Source organism: Rhinolophus ferrumequinum, chromosome 11 (genome assembly GCF_004115265.2).
Source record: "Rhinolophus ferrumequinum isolate MPI-CBG mRhiFer1 chromosome 11, mRhiFer1_v1.p, whole genome shotgun sequence".
Classification (NCBI taxonomy): Eukaryota; Metazoa; Chordata; class Mammalia; order Chiroptera; family Rhinolophidae; genus Rhinolophus; species Rhinolophus ferrumequinum.
The window spans coordinates 37,214,802-37,237,295 of NC_046294.1; the positions used below are offsets into that span (position 1 = coordinate 37,214,802).

General features: G+C 36.2%; 2 protein-coding genes across 10 annotated transcripts in view; one reads left to right on the forward strand and one right to left on the reverse strand.

Annotated features, from left to right (window-relative positions):
• SOX6 (SRY-box transcription factor 6) overlaps positions 1-22,494 on the forward strand; it is a 596,148-nt gene that overhangs the window by 312,566 nt on the left and 261,088 nt on the right. The window lies entirely within an intron of this gene.
• LOC117030096 (60S ribosomal protein L23a-like) lies at positions 2,227-2,665 on the reverse strand. Its single transcript, XM_033119783.1, has one exon. The coding sequence runs from the start codon at positions 2,656-2,658 to the stop codon at positions 2,227-2,229; it is 432 nt and encodes a 143-aa protein (XP_032975674.1). The 5' UTR covers positions 2,659-2,665.

Consider the following 22,494-nt stretch of genomic DNA (forward strand, 5'->3'; position numbering starts at 1 on the left):
GCTGTCGTTGTATTACCCTTGATGTCCTGAACGTCATCAAAATGTCTTCCTTTCAATATTTCCTTTATCTTTGGGTAAATAAAGAAATCGTTGGGGGCCAGATCAGGTGAGTAGGGAGGGTGTTCCAATACTGTTTTTTGTTTGCTGGCTAAAAACTCCCTCACAGACAGTGCCATGTGAGCTGGTGCATTGTCGTGATGCAACAGCCATGAATTGTTGGCGAAAAGTTCAGGTCGTTTTCATCTAACTTTTTCATACAGCCTTTTCAGCACTTCCAAATAGTAAACTTGGTTAACTTTGTCCAGTTGGTATAAATGCATAATGAATAATCCCTCTGATGTCAAAAAGGTTAGCAGCATTGTTGCTACAAGTTCGCAAACTTAATTGTCAGACCTCGTATACCCTCTCAATTACATTGGTTTAGGTCAATATTAAAATAAACTAGAAGTCAAAAAAAAATGGTAAGGGGTGAAAGTAGAGATGAGAGTGGGGATAGGAAGTGAGAGGCATGCTGACTGTGAAGGGAAAGTCATCGCAGAATTGTAAAATTGATCATGCATGTTTGATAGAGAGTTAGCTATAATTATAGATGGAGTCCTTCACCCACTTCCTCGACACTCCTGCCTTTAAATGGCTAAAACTTCATTTCAAAAGATTGATAGGGGAATAAGGAAAAACATGAGGAAACTGGGGTTTTAAATCACAGGTTAGCAACATTGTTGCAACAAGTTCGCAGACTTAATTGACCTCTTATATTTCCCCTTTGTGGGTTCTTTGCTTTTTCTGTTGGGAACTCTGAGAAAATTATTTCTCAAGGTTGAGAAGATAGGTAGAAGTGGGGACTCTTAGCTGAGGCAATACGTAGCTTTTATTTTGGGTTTAAGCTGTTTTTTCTGAGATTTTATGTTTGCCTTATAGTTCAATCCACCTAATTGGTAATAGGGTCACGGTTTACCATTCACTCAGGAGGACACGTTTTGAGCCACTTCCTAAATTTGTTGTGTCAACCTAGGATCTTAACATCTGTCAGACAGAAATAACCCTCTTGTTCACTTTTCCTATTTTATCTATTTCTTCTTAGTTTCCTTTTTTTCTATACTTTAGGCTGACGATGAAAAAGATAATGAAACTCATTCAGTTTGCTTCTCTACAGATTTGGGAATATTATTGACACTTCTTAGCATTTTGTTGACTCAACCACATCATCTCTGATTCTTTCTTTGGTTGCCAGTTTTTAAGATTGATTATATTTAGTTATTCTACTTTTCTTGTTTGGTTGCTGTTGGTGAATTTTTTTTTTTATTTTTTATTTTTGCTGATTTTAAAGTAGTTTTGCCATTTAATTAGTAATTAGGGCAGAGAAATTTGTGAGCTACTTTTAATACACCTTTATAATCAGAAATCTTGCCCCTTTAATTCTTGATAGGAAAGTATAATCCAGTACATCTGTCTAATATTTGCAAGTAACATTTTGACTTAAACCTTAAGAAAGCATTTGATCACTAAGCCGTGAGAATCATTTTTGTATATCTCAAGGCTAGCATCTTCTTTAGAGACTTTGTTTCTCAAAATAACATTGTGTTGGATGGAGTTACACACTGCAGAGGTTAAAAATATCCTCAGAGGACAGAAAGTATTTCAAAGTTCTTAGAAATTCTTCTGAATGTGAATGGGAACTTAGTGTTGTCCTATATATTTTATTTATTAAAATACATTTTAAATTTATATATTGTGGTAATATTCTCTAGAAATATTTATATTAAGGTTTAAAATCAGATTACCTATTTACTTATATCTAAAACAGTTGCTGTATAAAATATTGATTGGTTTAAAATAATGACCAAAGTACATATTTTGCTAAAGATTGTGCAATTGCTTTAGTTCATAAAGAAAAAAGCTTTTAAATTCAAATGATACAGTAATAATATATACACTTTATATTTTGTTTTGAGACATTTCACTTATGTAGTTCATATTTTAGTTGGTGGTCAAATTTGGTGTAGTATAAGGATTTTATAGTAGAGAAGCTGACAGTGTTCAGAAGTGGTAATTATTGGTGGATTTATTATTTGTGAAGTGTGTAGATGACAACTTTCCCCCCTCTTTGCTTTCTATGTTCTTTTTTTTTTTTTTTTTTTTTTTTACAGTGAAAAAGTTTGTATTTAGAATTAGCCAGCTGGACTCAATTTAGATGATCCCAATTTTGTTGGCAACATCCAAAGCATCCTAGTCAGGAGCCAGTCGAACATATGCCTTCTTCTCTCCATCAGGCCTGATCAGGGTGTTGACCTTGGCCACGTCAATGTCATTGAGCTTCTTCACAGCATGTTTGCTCTGGTGCTTGTTGGCCTTAACGTCCACAATGAACACAAGTGTATTGTTGTCTTCTATCTTCTTCATGGCCGACTCGGTAGTTAGGGGGAATTTGATGATGGCATAGTGGTCAAGCTTGTTTCTCCTGGGAGCGCTCTTCCGAGGATATTTAGGCTGCCTTCGGAGCAGCAGTGTCTTGGGCCTTCGGAAGGTGGGTGACGTCCGGATCTTCTTTTTTTTGTGGCTGTGGACGCCTTTTAGGACTGCTTTCTTTGCCTTCAAAGCCTTCGCTTTGGCTTCGGCTTTGGGAGGGGCAGGGGCTTCCTTCTTCGCTTTCGGCGCCATCTTCGTGAAAAAAGCTGGTTTCTATGTTCTTAAAGCTTATCCTGCCCTAGAAGTTTCTATATATAGATTATAGATTTTTGTGTCATCTTTACAATGAGATTTGTGATCTTAAGTGAGTGAAATAAACTTATATCATTAACAAAATTTAAAACTAGTGGTTCTACATACACCTGAGAATTAAAGAAAAATTTCTTTTAAAGAACTCGGTCAAAAGGGCAAACACAATCTGAATATGACAGAATAAGAAAAATTACAAAGAAACACTGCAGTTTGGAATCTATGGAATACATTTAAAGGTGATCAGAAGAAAGTTTAATTTTATCAACAGAATTCATTTTATCAATAAAAATAACAGGGTGAAAATAAATGAATTAAATTCTAAGTTAAAAAAAAATTAGGAAAACAACAACCAATAAACCAAAGGAAAGTACCAGTAAAGAAAAATAAAGAAAGGCAGAAAATTAATGAGGTAGAGAATTAAAAAATAGTTGACCTAATTAATAAATCAGAATATCATTTAAAAAATTAATTGAAAATAAAAACCACTAGCTAAATTAACAGAAAGAAGGTAAACGTATAAATACACAAAAATCAAGTGGCAAGAGCAAATGACAACTAAAATTGAGGAAATTATAAGTATCTAAAGATGCCACATTTTGTAGGCTTATATGCAAATACATTTGAAAACCTAGGTAATATGGGTAATTTCCTAGGAGAATGCAAATGACCAAATTGACCCAATTCAAGATAGAAAATGTAAAGAAATTGATTTCCATAGAAGAAATAAAGTTAGCCAAGGAAACACCCTACAATATGCACTAGGCCCAGAAGGTTTCACAGGGGAATTCTACCAAATCTTCAAACACCGAATAGTCCCAATGCTTTATAAATCATTTCAGAGCATTGAAAATGGAGAAAAACATCATGATTATTTTTATGAAGTAAATATAAAATTATACCTAGACTGATAAATATAGTACCATGAAAGTAAATTACAGACCAAATTCATTTATAAGTATTGATGGAAAAACAAAACAAAATATTAGCAAATATCAAATACCACATTAAAAATAGACTACACCATGACCAAATGGGAGTTATGCCAGAAATGCAGGCTTGGTTCAATATTAGAAATTTTCCCAATGGAATATACTATATTAAAGGATATAAGGAAAAAAGCAATTGGATTATCTCCATAGTTTCTGAAAAAGCCTTCAACACAATTTAATACAAATTTTTGATAAAAGATACTAAAGAAAATAAAAAATGATGGACTCTTTCTTTTATTTTCATTGTGGATATATATATATACAGAGAGTGCCAAAGAAATGTATACACATTTTAAGATAACAGCTCTTAAAATGTATATACATCTTTTTGGCACCCCTGGTATATATGGTGTGACCACAAAATATGGAGAATGTTTAAATTAAAAATAAATTTATTACAGTAAAAAACACATTGTCATTAATCCCCCTCAAAATACTCCCCTTCACTTCAAACACACTTATCCCACCATTCTTACCACTTTCTGAAGCAGTTCTGGAAGTTCTCTTTTGTGATTGTCTTTATGAGCATTTAAGAAATGATGTGTGTAGAAAACGGCCTGAGAAATGGGCAAATGATTTCCATCATGACAACGCTCCATGTCATACATTGCATCTGGTATGGCAATTTCTATCAAATGAAAACATTACAGTGTGTCCTTATCCACCTTATTCACTGGATCTGGTAGCATGTGACTTCTGGCTCTTCCCCAAAGTCACATAAAAGGTAAACATTTTGAATCAATTCAGGATATGGAAGCAGCCATGACAGCGCAACTAAAGACACTAACGAATGAGGACTTCTTCAGAAAGTGGCAAGAATGATGGTATAAGTGTGTTTGAAGCGAGGGGGATCAATGGCAATGTGTCTTTTACTTTTTAATTTCTTTTTAATAAATTTAAACATTCACTGTACTGTCTGATCACACCTTGTGTGTGTGTTTGTGTGTGTGTGCATACACAAAATATATATAATATTGGTTGGTCTAAAATAATGACAAAACTGCATTTATGTTATATATATAACATAAAGTTTGTCATTTTAACCATTTTTAGGTATACAATTCAGTGGCATTAATTACATTCACAGTTTTATAAAACCATCTCTATATTTACAAAACTTTTGAAAACCCCAAACAGAAACTCTCACCTCCTCCTACCCCCTGTAACCTCTAATCTATTTTCTGTCTCTCTTAATTTACTTACTCTAGATATTTCATATAAGTGGAATCATACAATTTTTTTCCTTTTGTGTATGACTTATTTCACCCCACATATAACGTTTTCGAGATTCATTCACATTGTAGTCTGCATCAGAGCTCCTTTTTATGGCTGAATAGTATTCCATTGTGTATATTCCTGTGTGTGTGTGTGTGTGTGTTTATCACATTTTGTTTATTCATTCACGTTCATCTGTTGATGAACACTTGGGCTATTGTTGTTCCTACCCTGTTTCTCTTGTGACTAATGCTGTGATGAACATTGGCACAGAAGTCTCTGAGTCCTTATTTTTCCATTCTTTGGGGTATATATACCTAAGAATATAATTGTCGGGTCATATGGTAATTCCATGTCTAGATTTTTGAGAATCTATCACTGTTTTACACAGTGACTCTGTCAATTTACCTTCTCACCAGCAATGTATGAGGGTTCCAGTTTTTCCACATTCTTGCAAATACATCTTTTCTATTTTCTTAAAAGAACATTATAGCCATCCCAGTATAAGAAGTGATATCTTCCTGTGGTTTTGATTTGCATTTTCCTAGTGACTAATGACCTTGAGCATCTTTTCATTTGCCTATTGGCTATTTGTAGGTCTTTTCTGGAGAAATCTTCTATTCACGTCCTTTCCCCAGTTTTAAATTGTCTTGTTTGTCCTGTTGAGTTGTAGGTGTCCTTTATATATTCTTAGTAATATTACACTCTTATGCTATATTATAAATTCTTTCTTAACATGACACAGTACATATGCTCTAGTCCTAAATTGTGCAACTTTCTTATGGAGGAGTGAATGCTAGAGGTTTTTTCGCTAAGATTAAGAGCAAGGCCGGGATACCTATTATCACTACCATATTCAGTACTGCTCTGGAGTTATTAGCCAATGCAGTTAGACAAGAGAAATGAGTTAGAGGCATTAGAATTGGTAAAAAGGAAGTAAAATTAACTGTATTTGCAGATGATATTATAGTATACCTGGAAATGCCTACACAATCAATGATAAAACTAACTTAAACATGCAATAATTTATTAGGTAATAAAATTAGTATACAACAATCAATAGCTTTTATATGTAGTATCACGAGCTGAGGATAAAATGAATAGTTGAGAAAACCCATTTGCCAGAGCAACAAAGAAGATTAAATATTTAGGAATAAACTGAAAAAAACAGGTGCAAATTCTGCATGAAGAAAGCTTTAAAATACACACTCCTAAAAGACAGAAAAGTACATTTGAACAAATGCAGAGACATCCTGTGTTGGTGGATAGGCTATCTAGACATCATGAAGAACTCAGTTCCTCATAAATTAACTTATAAATTTAATACATACTATCAAGCTTTTATAATGGAGCTAGACAAGTTGATACTTTGGTTCCTATGGATAAAAAATATGCAAGAAGAGCCAGATTTATACTTAAAAACTCCAAGGCTATGTATGTGGGAGTAGCCTTGCATCTGGTATTAAAACAAGCCATGATACTTCTATAATTAATCAATGTAGTGGTGGCAAATGAATAAAGAGACCAGTGGAATAGAATTGAAAGTCCATAAATAAAACCAGGTATGTATGGAAGTTTAGTATATAATGAAGTCAGCATTTTAAGTCTCTGGAGCATAAATGGACTTTCTAAATATTTGGTGCTGGACATCTGGGTAGCTATTTGAAAAAAGTTAACAGATCTATACTTAATACAATACAAATGAATCAACTCCAAATTGATCAGGGATTAAAGGTTGTAAAAATGAAAATATATCCTATAAGAAAACAGAAAAAACACATTTTAAGTGGATTTCTTATAAGCAGTATATATATTAATTCCTCTTGAACCATCTTGTAAAGAAAGGCTTTCTTATTATGACTCCATTACAGCGATCATAAGAGTTCTAGATTTGAATACATAAACCTATTGTATGTCAAAAAAGACCATCAATGTATCCACAAGACAACTAACAAATTAGGAGAAAATACTTGCACTATATCAGAGATAAAGGACTAATATCCCCCATATATGAGGTCTGATAATTAAGTTTGCTAACTTGCCACCGTGCACTTACATTGGCAGCACTGTACAAACAGCTCGGTAAGGTTTCATAACCTTGATATATCAGTGTCTCACAGCTCTGTTTGTGTCGACGTGTGGTGATGTCTTGCTGAGTGGTGTTCATTATTGTTGTTGTGTGTTTTTGTGTGCCATCACGAGAATGTCTGAGCTTGAATTAGAGCAATGACAAACATTAAATTTCTTGTTAAACTTGGCAAGAGTGGAAGTGAAATCAGGGACATGTTAGTCCAAGTTTACGGGGATAATGCCATGAAGAAAACGGCAGTGTATAAATGGATTAAACGTTATTCCGAGGGGAGAGAACACGTCACTGATAAAGAGAGGTCAGGGCTCCCAGTAATGAGCAGAACTGACAAGAACACTGCAAAAATTCATCAAATTGTGCCTCAAAATCGTCGGCTGACTGTAAGAAGCATAGCAGACCAAGTAAACATTGATAGAGAAACTGTTAAGAAAATATTAACTGAAAATCTTGTCATGAGAAAGGTATGTGCAAAAATGATCCCAAAGGAGTTCACCAATGAACAAAAGCAAAGGAGAGTTGAAGTTTGACAAGACCTTTTGGAGAGGCAAGAGGATGTTTTGAGCCATGTTATCACTGGTGATGAAACATGGGTGTACCAATACAATCCTGAAACAAAGCATCAAAGTGTACAATGAAAGTCAGCCAGGTCTCCATGACCGAAAAAGATACGTCAGTCCAAAGCAAAAGTGAAAATGAGGTTGCTAAACTTTTTTTGATATCAGAGGGATTATTCATTATGAATTTGTACCAATTGGACAAACAGTTAACCAAGTTTACTATTTGAAGTGGTGAAAAGTCTGCATGAAAAAGTTAGACCACCTGAACTTTTCACCAACAATTCATGGCTCTTGCATCACAACAATGTACCAACTCACAGGGACTGTCTGTGAGGGAGTTTTTAGCCAGTAAACAAATAACTGTATTGGAATACCGTCCCTACTCACCTGATCTAGTCCCCAATGACTTCTTTCTTTACCCGAAGATAAAGGAAATATTAAAAGGAAGACATTTTGATGACATTCTGGACATCAAGGGTAATACGACAGCTCTGATGGCCATTCCAGGAAAAGAGTTCCAAAATTGCTTTGAAGGGTGGACCAGGCACTGGCATCAGTGCATAACTTCCCAAGGGGAGTACTTCGAAGATGACCGTAGTGATATTCAGCAATGAGGTATGCAGCACTTTTTCTAGGGTGAGTTCGCAAACCTAATTGTCAGACCTTATATGTAGTATACATAAATGTGTTGTCTAACTCAGTTTCTGAGAGTCAGTGATCATACCATTCAGAGGACCCAGTACCAGTAAGTACACCTAGCACCAAATCTTGTTTCTTAAATACCATTTTCCAATAAAGTGAAATGATGCGTCTTAGAAAATTAACTGATTTCTGGGCTGTACAATGAACATACCAGATGAACTTGCAACAATCTTGTAATTCTAGAAAGTAATAAAGTGTTCAGAAAATTAATGGGGACATGTTTAATGGACACAGAAGCAGTGTTGGAGAAGTTCCCACTGGCCAAAGCTGGGATAATGTGAATAACAAAATAAAGAATGATAAACAAATATTTAATATATTCCTATATTCTATGATATATGTTATGATATATTATGTGATAAATATATATATATATACATACATACATATATATATAATGGTAAATAATTATATAATATGAAATGATAAATAAATAACAAATTATAATGCCTAGACTAAGAATCCACAAGTTCATCCTGACGTAAAGAAATGAATAAGTACATTGGAAATAAGGGGAAGATTTTTTTTTTTTTTTTACACAGTGTAATTTCAAGTAGTATATGTAGAATGACCGGAATGACAGAATTAGTAAAACACTATCTGGCAACAGTCACAGTAATAATTGTTTCAAGCAAAAATAATTAATGGATGCTAAAATTTGTGACCAAAAATTTGGTGACCAAAATACTTATCATTTACAAAAGGTAAAATAGTAACTTAGAGTGGAGGAACATGGCATCTTAACCAAGTAATGAAACCAAATAATACAGTAAGTCGTCATCATGTACCTCCTTATGTCATCCACTGAACTCACAATATGATTCCTGTGGTTCTCCTGTGGACAATGAATGACCTGAATCTAACAATGGGGATACATTCAACCCAAATTGAAAAGCATTCTACAAAAGAACTGGTCAAGGTTATGAAAGACAAAGACTAAGGAGCAGTTCCAGTTTAAAAGAAGACTAAAGTCCCTTAGGCCTGCCATTCTGTTCCGATATCCTGTAATTCTGGAAATGCCAAGTACCCGTGATCATTACTTGAAGTCTTTTTAAGAAACAAATATACAAACTTCCAGGTGCTCAGGTATCACCCCTTCCTCCATATTTGACAAGCAGCTTACTTGAGGCTATATCAAGGAACTTTTCAATGGCTCACAATAGTTTTTCTCAAAAAATTTGAAACAGGAAGCAAAAAATGCTTTCTATTTCTAAAGTACAATTGAACCTATGAGGAAGCTGAAAGTAATTACCTCTGAGAAATTTTGCTTTGGCAGGAAGGCAATGGGAGTGATTATATTGTGTTTCCCCCAAAATAAGAACGGGTCTTACATTAAGGATTGCTCCAAAAGATGCATTAGGGCTTATTTTTAGGGGATGTCATCCTGAAAAATCATGCTAGAGCTTATTTTCCAGTTAGGTCTTATTTTCAGGGAAACATAGTAGTGTTTAGTTAGTGTTGTGATCCAGAAGTTACATCTTGGAGAACTCTATGGGTTCTTGGGAAACTACAAACTAAGATGAAATCAAGGCTGTTCTTAGTTATTTCAACTCTTGTTGGAGACTCTTTTAAAGTTTTGAGCTCATCACTATCATTATTATTTATTACCGTTATTACCTTTTATGGAATCCACTTAAACAAATCCCCTGGTCATCAAAATGCTTCCCTAGGGGAGTACTTAAAATGTTTAAATTTTAAGTTTTGGATTTTGAGAGCATCATACAAAGACTAAGGTAAATAAGTGTGAAGGAGGAAAGTCACCTGTCAATAGATAATTTGACAAGACTTGTGTATATTTTGAGACTAGATTAGATGTTAAAGAGTTAAAACTACTGGAAGTGGTAGATTTTATAGGTATGGAACTGCCATGCAACTAATTTTTCTCAGCAACTAATTATTGTGCCATTTGAGATTCTTACAGCAAACTCAAGAAAGACCTAAGATTTTTTAAGCACTTTGATCTTAGTGCATCATTGACCTGACCATAGGATGTGGCCATGGTTTTTCTTCCTGTGGCGAGTTACAAGGGCAATTTATTATAGTAAAGGCAATACCTGAATATTTCAAGCACCTGTATGTAAAACAGAATTTCATGTGAAAAAATCATTACATTCTGAAAATGTAATGACTCTGAAGATTGTACAGCTATAGATACTGTCATCCTTATGACAGTTTATTGATAAGGTGTGCACGTCTCTTCTTTAAACATCACACTTTTGTTTGTGGCTATAGCTGATGATTACAGAACTTGCACTCTGAGCCTTTTACCTTGCAGACAGTACACTTTTAGACTGGCTCATTATTTTTGTTTGTTTAGCCATGTCTCATTTTAGCTTAGGCTTCAGACATTCTAAGAGTATTTTCTGCCCTTGGTGGTGGTATCGTCTCCCTCCTTCAGCTCAGTGTCTAGCCTATGTGTATATATTTTCCTATCTTTTCCTTTTTTAAATGGGGTTATAATTGACATGTACCGTGGTGTAAGTTTAAGGTGTGCAACATGTGGGTTTGATACATTTATATATTACCGTATGGTTACCATAGCATTAGTTAATATCTCTATCATGTCATAGAATGATCTTTTTTGTGTATGTGTAGTGACAACAATTAAGAACTAGTCTCTTAGAAACGTTGAAGTTTATAATACAATATTGTTACTGTAATTACTGTGCTGTGCATTAGATCTCCAGAACTTATTTATCCACTAGTTGCAAGTTTTATTCAGACCAAAAGATGCGTACAATCTTCGAATACCGAGAACTGACTGATTTTAGAACTACATTGTTGATAAGTTTGACTTTGCCATTTAATTGTAAGAAATTGTTAAGTACCCCCATTTGATGCTCACAGTGGGGAACAAAACTTATAGACCTACCATTGTCAGCTTCTGGTTTAGTTCATAGCTGGAGTCCCTCTGATACCACTAATTGTTGCCTGATTTGCATTGAAGATAGAGAGGCACACGAAGTTCATCTTTAAGCTGTGCAGGGGCTATTGAAAGAGCCTTTGTGCTCTGCGCAATCAAGAGAACTGGTCAGTGTTTGGACTTTTCACAGAACAATACTTCGTTGAGAATTTGCTACCATTTTTCCTGTTCCTTCTCCAAATAATAAGAAAGGGCAGCATATTTAAGTTTTCATTTTGTTTTCTGTAGCTACAACCTTTTTCCTTTTCAAAAGCATAATTTTAGCTTTTGTTCTCCTTTCACTCAAAATATCAATGTTGAAAATAAGGCCAGGTTAAAAATGATAAAAAGGAATTTGTGTTTAGGTTGACGTTTTCAAAATGCTGATGATTACTTAATTTACTGCCCTTACGGTGAGAGAAATGATTCTTCCGAAGACCAGTGGTTTTAACCAGCCTGCTTTGAACTTACAGCTGACTATCATTCATCTGTAGACCACTTTTTCATATACAGAACAACATTCCATTATTAAGAAAAACTACATAAAACTCCAGGGTTGATAGCAGAACTCCAAAAGGAGAATTTCCTGTTGGAGACAAGGAGTTTACTGAATGTCCTGGATGTGCCACTTGAAATTGCATCTTACCTTAGGGCTTTCTTTTTGGATCTTTACATTTGTGACTCCCTTGAAAATGTTTTCTTTGATTGCCTTACGCATGGCCAAGATATGCTGATATATTCAAAAAGAAACTGAAATCTATGCAGAACAAAAGGTAAATAATTTCAAAAGGTAAAGAAAATGAACATAGGATTAAAATTGTGTACACAGTACTATTTGCTTGTCCTCAGGATCCCAATAAGATTTACTGCACCTTAAATCCTCTCATCCTTTACTATTCTCATTGGTTCTACATATTTTTACTTAGTGTCTGCTACGTTCCAATGGCTCTGCTGGACAGTAGGGTATTCTAGTGGACAGGATAGGGTGTGTTCCTTGGCTCATGGAGCTTACAGTCTGATAGAGAGGATTGATGGTAAAGTAATTATAATAAAATATGAAAGTCATGCTTTGGGGAGAATAAGATTTCAATAGTCTATTGAAGGCATTCCTGAGGAAATGGGTTTTTTAAATTGTGACCGAATGAATAGGAGTTAGTTGATAAAAATAAAGCAGTGGAATGTTTCAGACAGGGTGACGAGCACACGTAAATATCGGCAGGAACAAGAGAATGTAGCAGGTTGCACCGGTGCTTTGTGGAACTGAAGGAATTTGAGTATGGGGTAGAGGAAAAGAGCAGGAGTGGTGAGAAGAACACCAAGAGAGGTAAGTGGGTTCCAACACCATGTAAGCCATGTCAAAGAATTTAGACTTTCTTTTAAGGGTAAACGTTTGGATAATTTGAAATCAAGGGTGCAGAAACTTTGTACCTTTTCTGGATTTCTTCATCCCTTAATCCTGCAACTACTTGTCTTTTCATAACAATGTCGTATGGCAGGTATCATTTTATTTCTAGCTGCAGGAGCTAGACTGTTTTTTGGACCAAGAGAGGGATACATGCATTTTCAGACATTCTGGGATCTTACAATTTTTTTTTTTTCTGTTTATGTTCTGAGAAGCCTAGTTTTCCATAGACAAATGTCAGATGACCTTTTTTGGACTTAAAAGGTAGTTGTATTTATCACTGGAGTATCTGTGGAGACCTACTAAGTTAAACATTTCACCTCAACAAATAGAGAATTAACTTTATAAAATGTTTATTTATTTCCAATTTACATTGTAACTTATATTTGGTAAGAATTAGCCTAAAAAGAGGTTAATAATTCTTTATTTTATGTTTTGCATTAAAGTATAGCATACATGTGGTAAAATGTAGAATCTTAAGTGTACCTCTTGGTAAACTTTTATATATGTATATATTCATATAATCACCACCTATAGCAAGGTATAGAATATTTCCAGTGTCCCAGAAGGCTTCCTCATTCTCCCTTCAAATCATAACCTCCAAAAGCTAATCACTATTATTTCCTCGTACGTTAATTTTGTCTATTCTTGAACTATGTATAAATGGAATTATAAAGCATATGCTTCATTGTGTTAGGCTTTTTACACTCAACATAATATCGCCGAGATTTATAGTCATTGCTGCAGGTAGTTCTGTTTTGTTGTTGTGTAGTATATCTCTATTGATTATTTTGTACCAATGGACACTATTTAATAACTGTTGATTTGTAATAAAATCATACAGTAGTGTAGTCTTTCAAACAATTAAAATTTGCTTGACTTTTCACAGTCCTTTATGTTTGCATATAAATTTTAGAATTTATTTGTTGATTTCTACAAAAAAAATATGCTGGGGTTTTAATTGGGATTGCAATGTATCTGTACATCATTTTGGAGATAATTTACCTCTTAAAAATATTGTGACTTCCAATGCATGAGCAGCACAAGATGGTCCTCCTTTTATTTATATTTAAATTTTTTCACGTTAGTAGGGTTTTTTCCTATGTGTTTGTGTAGAAATCTTGCACATTTTGTAGATTTACTGTTTTTTTGATAATTTTTTTATACTTTTGGCATACATGTAAAAATAAATATTGTATTTTTTTTGGAAACCACATATCAAGAGATCTTGCTAAATTTACTTATTAATTCTAATAGTTTGTTTTCAGTTTTAAATTTGTCCCAATTTCACTATCAGTCTATGAATAATGAATTTCATTTTTTATTTCCTAGTATATGTATTCTTTATAGCTAATACGATTCATGTTTAGAGCGATTTTAAATTCACAGCAAAACTGAGCAGAAAGTACAGAGATCCCTGTCCTCACATGTGCAACTTTCCCCACTATCAGTGTCCCATACCACAGTGGTACCTTTATTTAAATCAGTGAACCTACGTTGACATATCATCATGCAAAATCTGCAGTTTACATTAGGATTATCCTTTATGTTGTACATTCTATGGATTTGATAAATGTATAATGACATCAATCCACCATTGTATAGTATTGTACAGAATACTTTCACGGCCGTAAAGATCCTTTGTGCTCTATCTACTCATCCCTCCGCTACAACTCCTGGCAAACCACTAACCTTTTTACAGTCTTCATAGTTTTTCCTTTTTGAGAATGTCATATAGTGGGAACCATAGAGTACATAGCATTTTCAGATTGGCTTCTTTCACTTAGTAATATGCATTTAAGTTTCCTCCATGTTTTTTCATGCCTTGAGATCTCATTTATGTTTAGCACTGAATAATATTTCATTTTCTGGATGTACCACAGTTTATTTATCCATTCACCTACTGAAGGATGTCTTGGTTGCTTCCATCTTTTGGCAATTATGAATAAAGCTGCTATAAACATCCTTGCTCAGGTTTTGTATGGACATACTTTTCAGCTCATTTGGATAAATACCAAAGAGTGCAATTGCTGGGTCATAGGTTAAGTGCATGTTTGGTTTTGTAAGAAAACACTGAACTGTTTTCCAAAAAAACTTGATCATTTTGCATTCCCACTGGCAATGAATGAAAATTCCTGTTGCTCCACATCCTCTCCAACATTTGGTGTTATCAGTGTTTGGATTTTGGACATTCCTTTTTTTTATTGAGATATAATTGACATATAACATTCTATTAGTTTCAAGTGTACAAAAAAAATGATTCGGTATTTGTATATATTGCAAAATAATCACCAAAATAAGTCTAGTTAAAATTCGTCACCATACATAGTTACAATTTTTTTTCTTGCAATGAGAACTTTGAAGATCTATTCTCTTAATAAATTTAAATATACAATACAGTATTATTAACTATAGTTATAATGCTGTACATTGCATTGCTAAATGTATAATGACATCAGTCCACCATTATAGTATTGTGCAGAATACTTTCATTATTGTAAAAATCCTTCGTGTTCTGTCTATTCATTGCTCCCCCATAACCCCTGGCAAACCAGTAATCTTTTTACAGTCTCCATAGTTTTTCCTTTTCTAGAATGTCTTATAGTAGGAATCATAGAGTATGTAGCATTTTTAGATTGGCATCTTTCACTTAGTAATATGCATTTAAGTTTCATTAAACTTAAAAAATAAGCACCTATTTATTTTATAATTGGAAGTTTGTACATTTTGACCCCCTTTGCTCATTTTGCCTACTCCATAACCCCTGTCTCTGGCATACTAATCTGTTCTCTGTATCTATGAGCTTAGTTTGTTTGTATTTAAGATCCACATATAAGTGAGATCGTGGGCATTTTTTTTCTGTTTGACTTATTTCACTTAACATAATGCACTCAAGTTCCATCCATGTCATTGCAAATGGTAAGATTTTCTTCTTTTTTATGGCTGCATATATTCCTGTGTGGTGTGTGTATGTGTGTGCATGTACATACACACACCACCTTTTTTTTTTTTTTTAATCCAGTCATCCATCGATGGACAGTTAGGTAATTTTCATATATTGGCTATTGGTTTCATGTCTTGGCTAAATCATACTACAGTGAACATGGAGGTAATTGTACTTTGCCATTCCAGGAAGTGTGTAATGATATCTCATTGTGTATTAATTTTCAATTCCCTAATAACATGTGATGTTTAACATCCTTTTGTATGTTTACTTGCCATCTGTATATCTTTTTTGGCAAGGTGTCTGTTAGACCTTTTGCCCATTTTTAAATCAGGTTATTTGTATTTCTATTGCTGAATTTGAAGAGTTCTTTGTATATTTTAGGTAATATTCCTTTATATTGGATAAGTCTTTTGCAAGTTTTTCTCCCAGTTTGTGGATGGTCTTCTCATTCTTTTGACATTGTTTTTCACAGAGGAATAGTTTTTAATTTTAATGAAGTGCTGTTTATCAATTATTTCTTTCATGGATTGTGCCTTTGGTATTGGATCTAAAAAGTCATTGTTATATTCAAGGTCATCTAGGATTTCTCCTTTGTTATCTTCTAGGAGTTTTATAGTTTTGTACTTTACATTTAGGTCAATAATCAATTTTGAGTTGCACGTTCAGAGTGTAAGGTCTATATCTATGTCTAGATTCATTTTTTTTACATGTGGATGTCCAATTGTTCTAGCACCATTTGTTGAAAAAATCTTGAGATGATGCCAAAATTCACAGAAGAAAAAGACCATCTGAATGGGTCTATATATATATTAATGAAATTGAATAAAAAATTACTAACCTCTCAAAACAGAAAGCACCAAGCCCAGATGGATTTACAAGGAATTCTACCAAACACATAAGGAAGCAATTATACCAATTCTCTACAATCTCTTCCAGAAGATAGAAGCAGCGAGAATACTTCCTAATTCATTCTCTAGGTCCAGCATTACCCTAATATCAAAATTAGACAAAGATATTATAAGAAAAGAAAACTATAGACTAATATTTCTCATGACTATAGATACAAAAATCCTCAACAAAATATTAGCAAGTCAAACCCAACAGTTATAAAAAAAATCATACACCCAACCCAGTGGGATTTATTCCAGGTATGCAAGGCTGGTTCAACATTCAAAAATCAATAAATGTAATCTATCACATTAATAGACCAAAGAAGAAAAATCACATGATCATATCAATAAATGCAGAAAATCATTTAACAGCATTCAGCATTCGGTACTCACTCATGATAAAAACTTAGCAAATTTGGAATAAAAGGGAACTTCTTCAACTTGATTTTTAAAAATCCACAAAAACATGGACTATCTCTCCATTAATTTAGTTCTCTGATATTTCATATCAGAGTTTTGTAGTTTTTCTAATATAGGTCTTGTACATGTTTTGTTAGATTTATACCTAAGTATTTAATTTTTCTTTTTGTGGTACTAATGTAAGTGCATTGTGTTTTAAATTTCAAATTCCATTTGTTCATTGCTGGTATCTAGGGCTAATGCAATCTCAATCAAAATCCCAGAAGGAGAACAGAATGTTCAATCTGCTACTGTTGGAGGAAGTAGTCTATAGATGTCTATTATATCCAGTTGAATAATAGAGCTGTTGAGTTCAGCTGTATCTTTACCAATTTTCTGCTGCTGGATGAGTCCAATTGTGAGAGAGGGGTGTTGAAGTCTTCAACTGTAATAGTGGATTTATCTATTTCTCCTTGCAGTATCAGATATTGCCTCAAGTATTTTGACAGTCTCTTATTAAACATATACACCTTAAGGATTGTTATACTGTCTTGAAATATTGGCCCCTTTATCATTACATAATGACTGTCTTTCTCGCTGATAAATTTCCTTCCTCTGAAATCTGCTCAGTCTGAAAATAATATAGCTACTCCTGCTTTATTTTGATTAGTGTTTAGCATGTTATATCTTTCTCCATCTCTTCACTTTTAATCTATATTTTTAATCTATATGTGTTCCTTTAGAGAACATATAGTTGAGCCTTGCTTTTTTTATCAACTTTGATAATCTCTATCTTTTAATTAGTGCATTTAGACCATTGACATTCATGGTGATTATTATATACTTGGATTAATATCTATCATATTTGTTACTGTTTTCTAGTTGCTGTCCCTGTTCTTTGTTTTTATTTTTGTCTTCCACATTTTCTCTATCTTTTCTGGATTTTTCTTATAATTGATTTCTAGTTTCATAGCGCTGTGGTCGGAGAAGACACTTGATACGATTCTAATCTTCTTAAATTTGGACTTGTTTTGTGGCCTAGCATGTGGTCTATCTTGGAAAATGTTACATGTGCACTTGAGAAGAATGTATGTTCTGCTGCTTTGGGGTGAAATGCTCTAAAAATATTGATGAAATCGAACTGGCCTAATGTGTCTTTTAAGGCCACTGTTTCTGTTTTGATTTTCTGTCTGGAGGATCTGTCCATTGGTGTCAATGGGGTGTTGAAAGTCCCTTACTATGTTTGTGTTACTGTTGATCTCTGTCTTTATGTCAGTCAAAATCTGTTTTATGTATTTAGGTGCTCCTTTGTTGGGTGCATAGATGTTTGCTAGGGTTATGTCCTCTTGTTGGATCAATCCCTTCATTATTATGTAGTGCTCTTTGTCTTTTATTATAGTCTTTGTTTTAAAGTCTATTTTGTATAAGTACTTCTACCCCACCTTTTTTCTCATTTCCATTTGCATGAAATATCTTGTTCCATCCCATTTCTTTCAGTCTTTGTGTGTCTTTTGATTAAGTGAGTCTTTTGTAAACAGCATATTCATGGGTCTTGTTTTCTTATCCACTCAGCCACCCTATGTCTTTTGATTGGAGCATTTAGTCCATTCATATTTAAAGTGATTATTGATAGGTACATATTTATTGCCATTTTGTTATTTGTATTTCTGGTCTTCCTTTGTTAGTTTGTTTTCACCTTTCTTTTGCTTAAAGAAGCCCTTTTAACATTTACTACAATGCTGGCTTGGTGGTAATGAATTCCTTTAGCTTATTCTTTTCTGGGAAACTCTTTATCTCTTTTTCAAATTTAAATGATAGCCTTGCTGGGTAGAGAAATCTTGGTTGTAGGCCTTTGTTTTTCATCACTTTGAATATTTCCTGACACTCCTACAAAGTTTCTGTAGAAAAGTCAGCTGATAGTCTTATGGGTTCCCCTTATATGTAACCCACTGTCTTTCTCTTGCTGCTTTTAGGATTCTCTCTTTGTCTTTAAACTTTGCCATTTTAACTATGGTGTGTCTTGGTGTGGACCTGTTTTGGATTCAACTTGTTTAGGATTCTCTGTGCTTCCTGGGTTTGTATGTTATTTCCTTCACCAGGCTAGGGAAATTTTCAGTCATTTTTTCAAATAGGTTCTTGATCCTTTGCTCCCTCTCTTCTCTTTCTGGTATTCCTATGATGCAAATGTTGTTGTGTTCGATGTTATCCCACAGGTCTCTTAAACTATTTTTATCATTTTTTATTCTTGTTCTTTTTATTGTTTTGATTGGGTGATTTCTGCTACTTTGTCTTCTAAATCTGCTTCATCTAATCTGCTGGTGATTCCTTCAAGTGTGTTCTTCATTTCAGTTATTGTACTCTTTATTTCTGACTGGTTGCTTTTTATGGTTTCTGTATCCTTCTTTATGTTTGCTACCTTTGTTGAGATTCTCACTAAGTTCCTTAAACATTCTTACAATCACTCTTCTAAACTCTGTCTCTGATAGGTTGGTTGGCTCTGTTTCGTTTAATTCCATTTCTGGAGGTTTCTTCTGATCTTTTATTTGTGACATGTTTCTTTGTTTCCTTATTCTGGGTGTCACTCTGTGTTTGCTTCGATGTATTTGGTAGATCACATGTCTCTCGGTCTTTGCTGGGTGGTCTTATGTAGTGTGTCCTTTATGTTCAAATTGTACAGTCTCCCTAATCTCCTGTCTGTGTGGTCCAGAGGTGTCCCTTGTGTTGTCTGTGTTCTCCTGTTGCAGGTGAACTTTCATTACTTCTGGCTTGTCAGTGGGTGGGATTGACTCCCAGGCTGACTAGCTGTGAGAATTGGCTCTGCCACAGTGCATGAGCTGCTGTGTGAGGGTTGATCCCCTCAGAGGAGGCTTGGCCCCTGTGTGCTCTAGTGCCTGTAAAGAATTTCCTTTAGGTGTGCAGCTTGGAGATCCAACCAGGTAGTGCTCTGGTTTGGTCTGAAGCTGGCCTCTGGATGTGTTGTTTCTGGTGTCTCTTGGGTGGGGCTCCCACTCACAGCCATTTCAGCCTTGTCTGTTACAGGCCTGTGGCTACCTGGTAGGTGCCTCAAAGCTGTATGAGGTTGGCTGCTGCCCGTGCTGGACCTGGAGACATGTAGTGGTGGCCTCTCTGTGATCTGAAGCTGGCTGCCACCAACATTGGTCCTGGGGCAGTTTAACAAAAGGCCAAGGGCCCCCTAGGCCTATTGCCACCTGTTAGTGGCCCCTGCAGCCCAACTGTTGACAGAGGCTCCGTAGGAACCTGTACCTGGCAGGTTGACCTGGTGTTGAGGGTGCCCTCAGTGATGCAGCACTAGCTGGGCAGGATGGAGTTCAAGTGACTCATAAAATGAGACCTGTGGTTTATAAAATGTTAATGCAGATTCAGATCTTATGCCAATACCTGGCCTGTGAGCCCCTTGTACAGTGCCCTGAGGGCACTGCGTCCAGCCTCCACCTCAGGCTCGCCAATTCCCAAGAGCTGCTCCTGAGTAGCTGCGGTGCAGGTTTTGGGTCACTGATCACCACCAAGATGTCCCCAGGGCTCTGTGGACCACATCAGCTGCTGTAAAAAAACCTTTCCCACAGTTTGTGAGGGTGGAACCAGGTGCCCAGAGTGCCCCTGGCAATACAGCTGTAGGTGGGCGGGGTGGTGTTACAGGGGGCTATAGGCTGTGGTCAGTGGTTTCTACAAATCCAGTGTAGTCTTGGCTCCTGGACCAGTGCTGGGCCCACGCCCACTTTGCAAAACAATACAAAGCAAAGCAAACCAACAACACCAAAAAACAAATATACCCCCACAAAAATGCGACAGTGAACAGGCAAGAAAAACAAAAATACAAAAAAAAAAAAAATCAAAAGAGAACAAAACAAAAAAAGTAACCAAAAACAATAACAAAAGAAACAACAAAAAGAAAACAAAAAAGAAAAAGAAAAAAGAACAAAAGATGGAAAAAGAAAAGGAACCAGAGGGTAAGGCGTAGAGGGGAGCAGGGCTCTACAAGAGGGTAAACGGGGTCTAACATATGGTGATGGAAAGAGAACTGACTCTGGGTGGTGAACACACAATGTGAGGTATAATGTATTACAGAATTGTACACCTGAAATCTATGTAACTTTACTAACTAAAAATTGTTGCCCCAATAAACTTTAAAGAAAAAGAAAAGGAAAAAAGGCTCTCCTCCCACTTCAGTCTGCAGGCAGCTTGTGGGGCAGAGCCAACCACCCAGCAGTGGAGTCTCCAGGAGACTCAGCACCAGCTGTGTGGAGGGCAAGGGCCCAATGCGGCCTGCGCCGGCCTCCACCTCAGGCTCGCAGGCTCCAAAGAGCTGCCTGCAATTAGCTGCAGTGGGCTCTGAGGCCGTGCTCACCACCAAAAATCTCCACAGGTTGCTGTGGTCTATCTGATGCTGCAAAAAAACCACCGTGGCCTGTGGTGGTGGGGCCAGGCACCAAGCACCCAGGGTGCCCCCCCACAATGCAGCTCTAGATGGGTGGGGCAGGCCCCCAGGGCACCACAGGGTGTGGTCAGAGGCCCTCACAAAGTCAGAGAAGCTTCCACTCCTACACTGGAAACCAGCCTGCACAAACGCGCCTAGAATGCCTTGGCCAGATCGCGCCACCGTGCAGCTCCTGGCCCAACACCCTCCGGCAAATGCTCTGCCCTCTGTCATAGTCTCTGCCTGTCTCAATCTGCCACCAGTGGAACAGGTATAATGGCCGGGCAGTCAGGAATTTCCCGGGCAATGCACATAAGCAATGTGGAGAGCGGGGCCCCGAGGCAGTGTGCGCGTGCGCCTGCGCCTGCGCCGATTCCACCAGACCAATGGGGTACCGAACCTGACCCTTTCGGGGAGGGCTTAACACTGAAAAAAAAAAATGGCGTTCTCCTGTGACCCACTAGTGTGCAAGCTCTGCACTGGGGGAACAATGGCCGCAGAACATCCAGCTCCTGTGCCGAAGGCGCTCAGTTCAGTCCTTCCTCGCAGGCTCCAGGTACCCCCGAGCTGCTCCTCCCTCCGCGGGAGACCAGGTGAGTGCTCGCCAGCAAGTGAGTCCATGTGTTGGCTCCACAAGACAACAACTGGGCCTCTAGCCACCTTCCGCCCCACGGGTTGAGCAGATAGAGTCCTCATTGATTTCTACTACCATTTATCATGGGACTCCCCTTCTTGGCACAGGACCCCTTCGAGGTGTGGGGACGGAGGTCTCCTCCCGCTCCAGGGGAGGACTCTGCCACTGAGGTGCCCCTCCCTGTGTTCCTCCTCCTCTGTAGGCCTGGAGTCAGTCTGCCTCACGACTCCACGCCTTCTACCAGTCTCGATGTGGCCTCTTCTTTAAATCCTTACTTTTAGTGATTCTGTTTAGCTAGAGTTCAGATGAATCCCGAGGTTAATTGTTGAATAATTTATTGTTTAAGTTTGGTGTGATCCTGGGAGATAGTTGGCATGGCGCCGTCTATTCCGCCATCTTACTAGCCCATTTATTGATTTTAACAGTACAATTTCCTATTTGTTTTCTGTTTGCTCATCTAGTCTTTGTTTTTTAATTTCTTAGTTTTTGCCTTATTTTTTATTATCAAGCATTTTACTATTATTTTTTAATTTTTTTCTTCTCTATGAGCTTATTGATACATGATATTTTATGCTTCTTTTAGTGGTTACCCGGGCTTCCATTTTGAACTGCTTG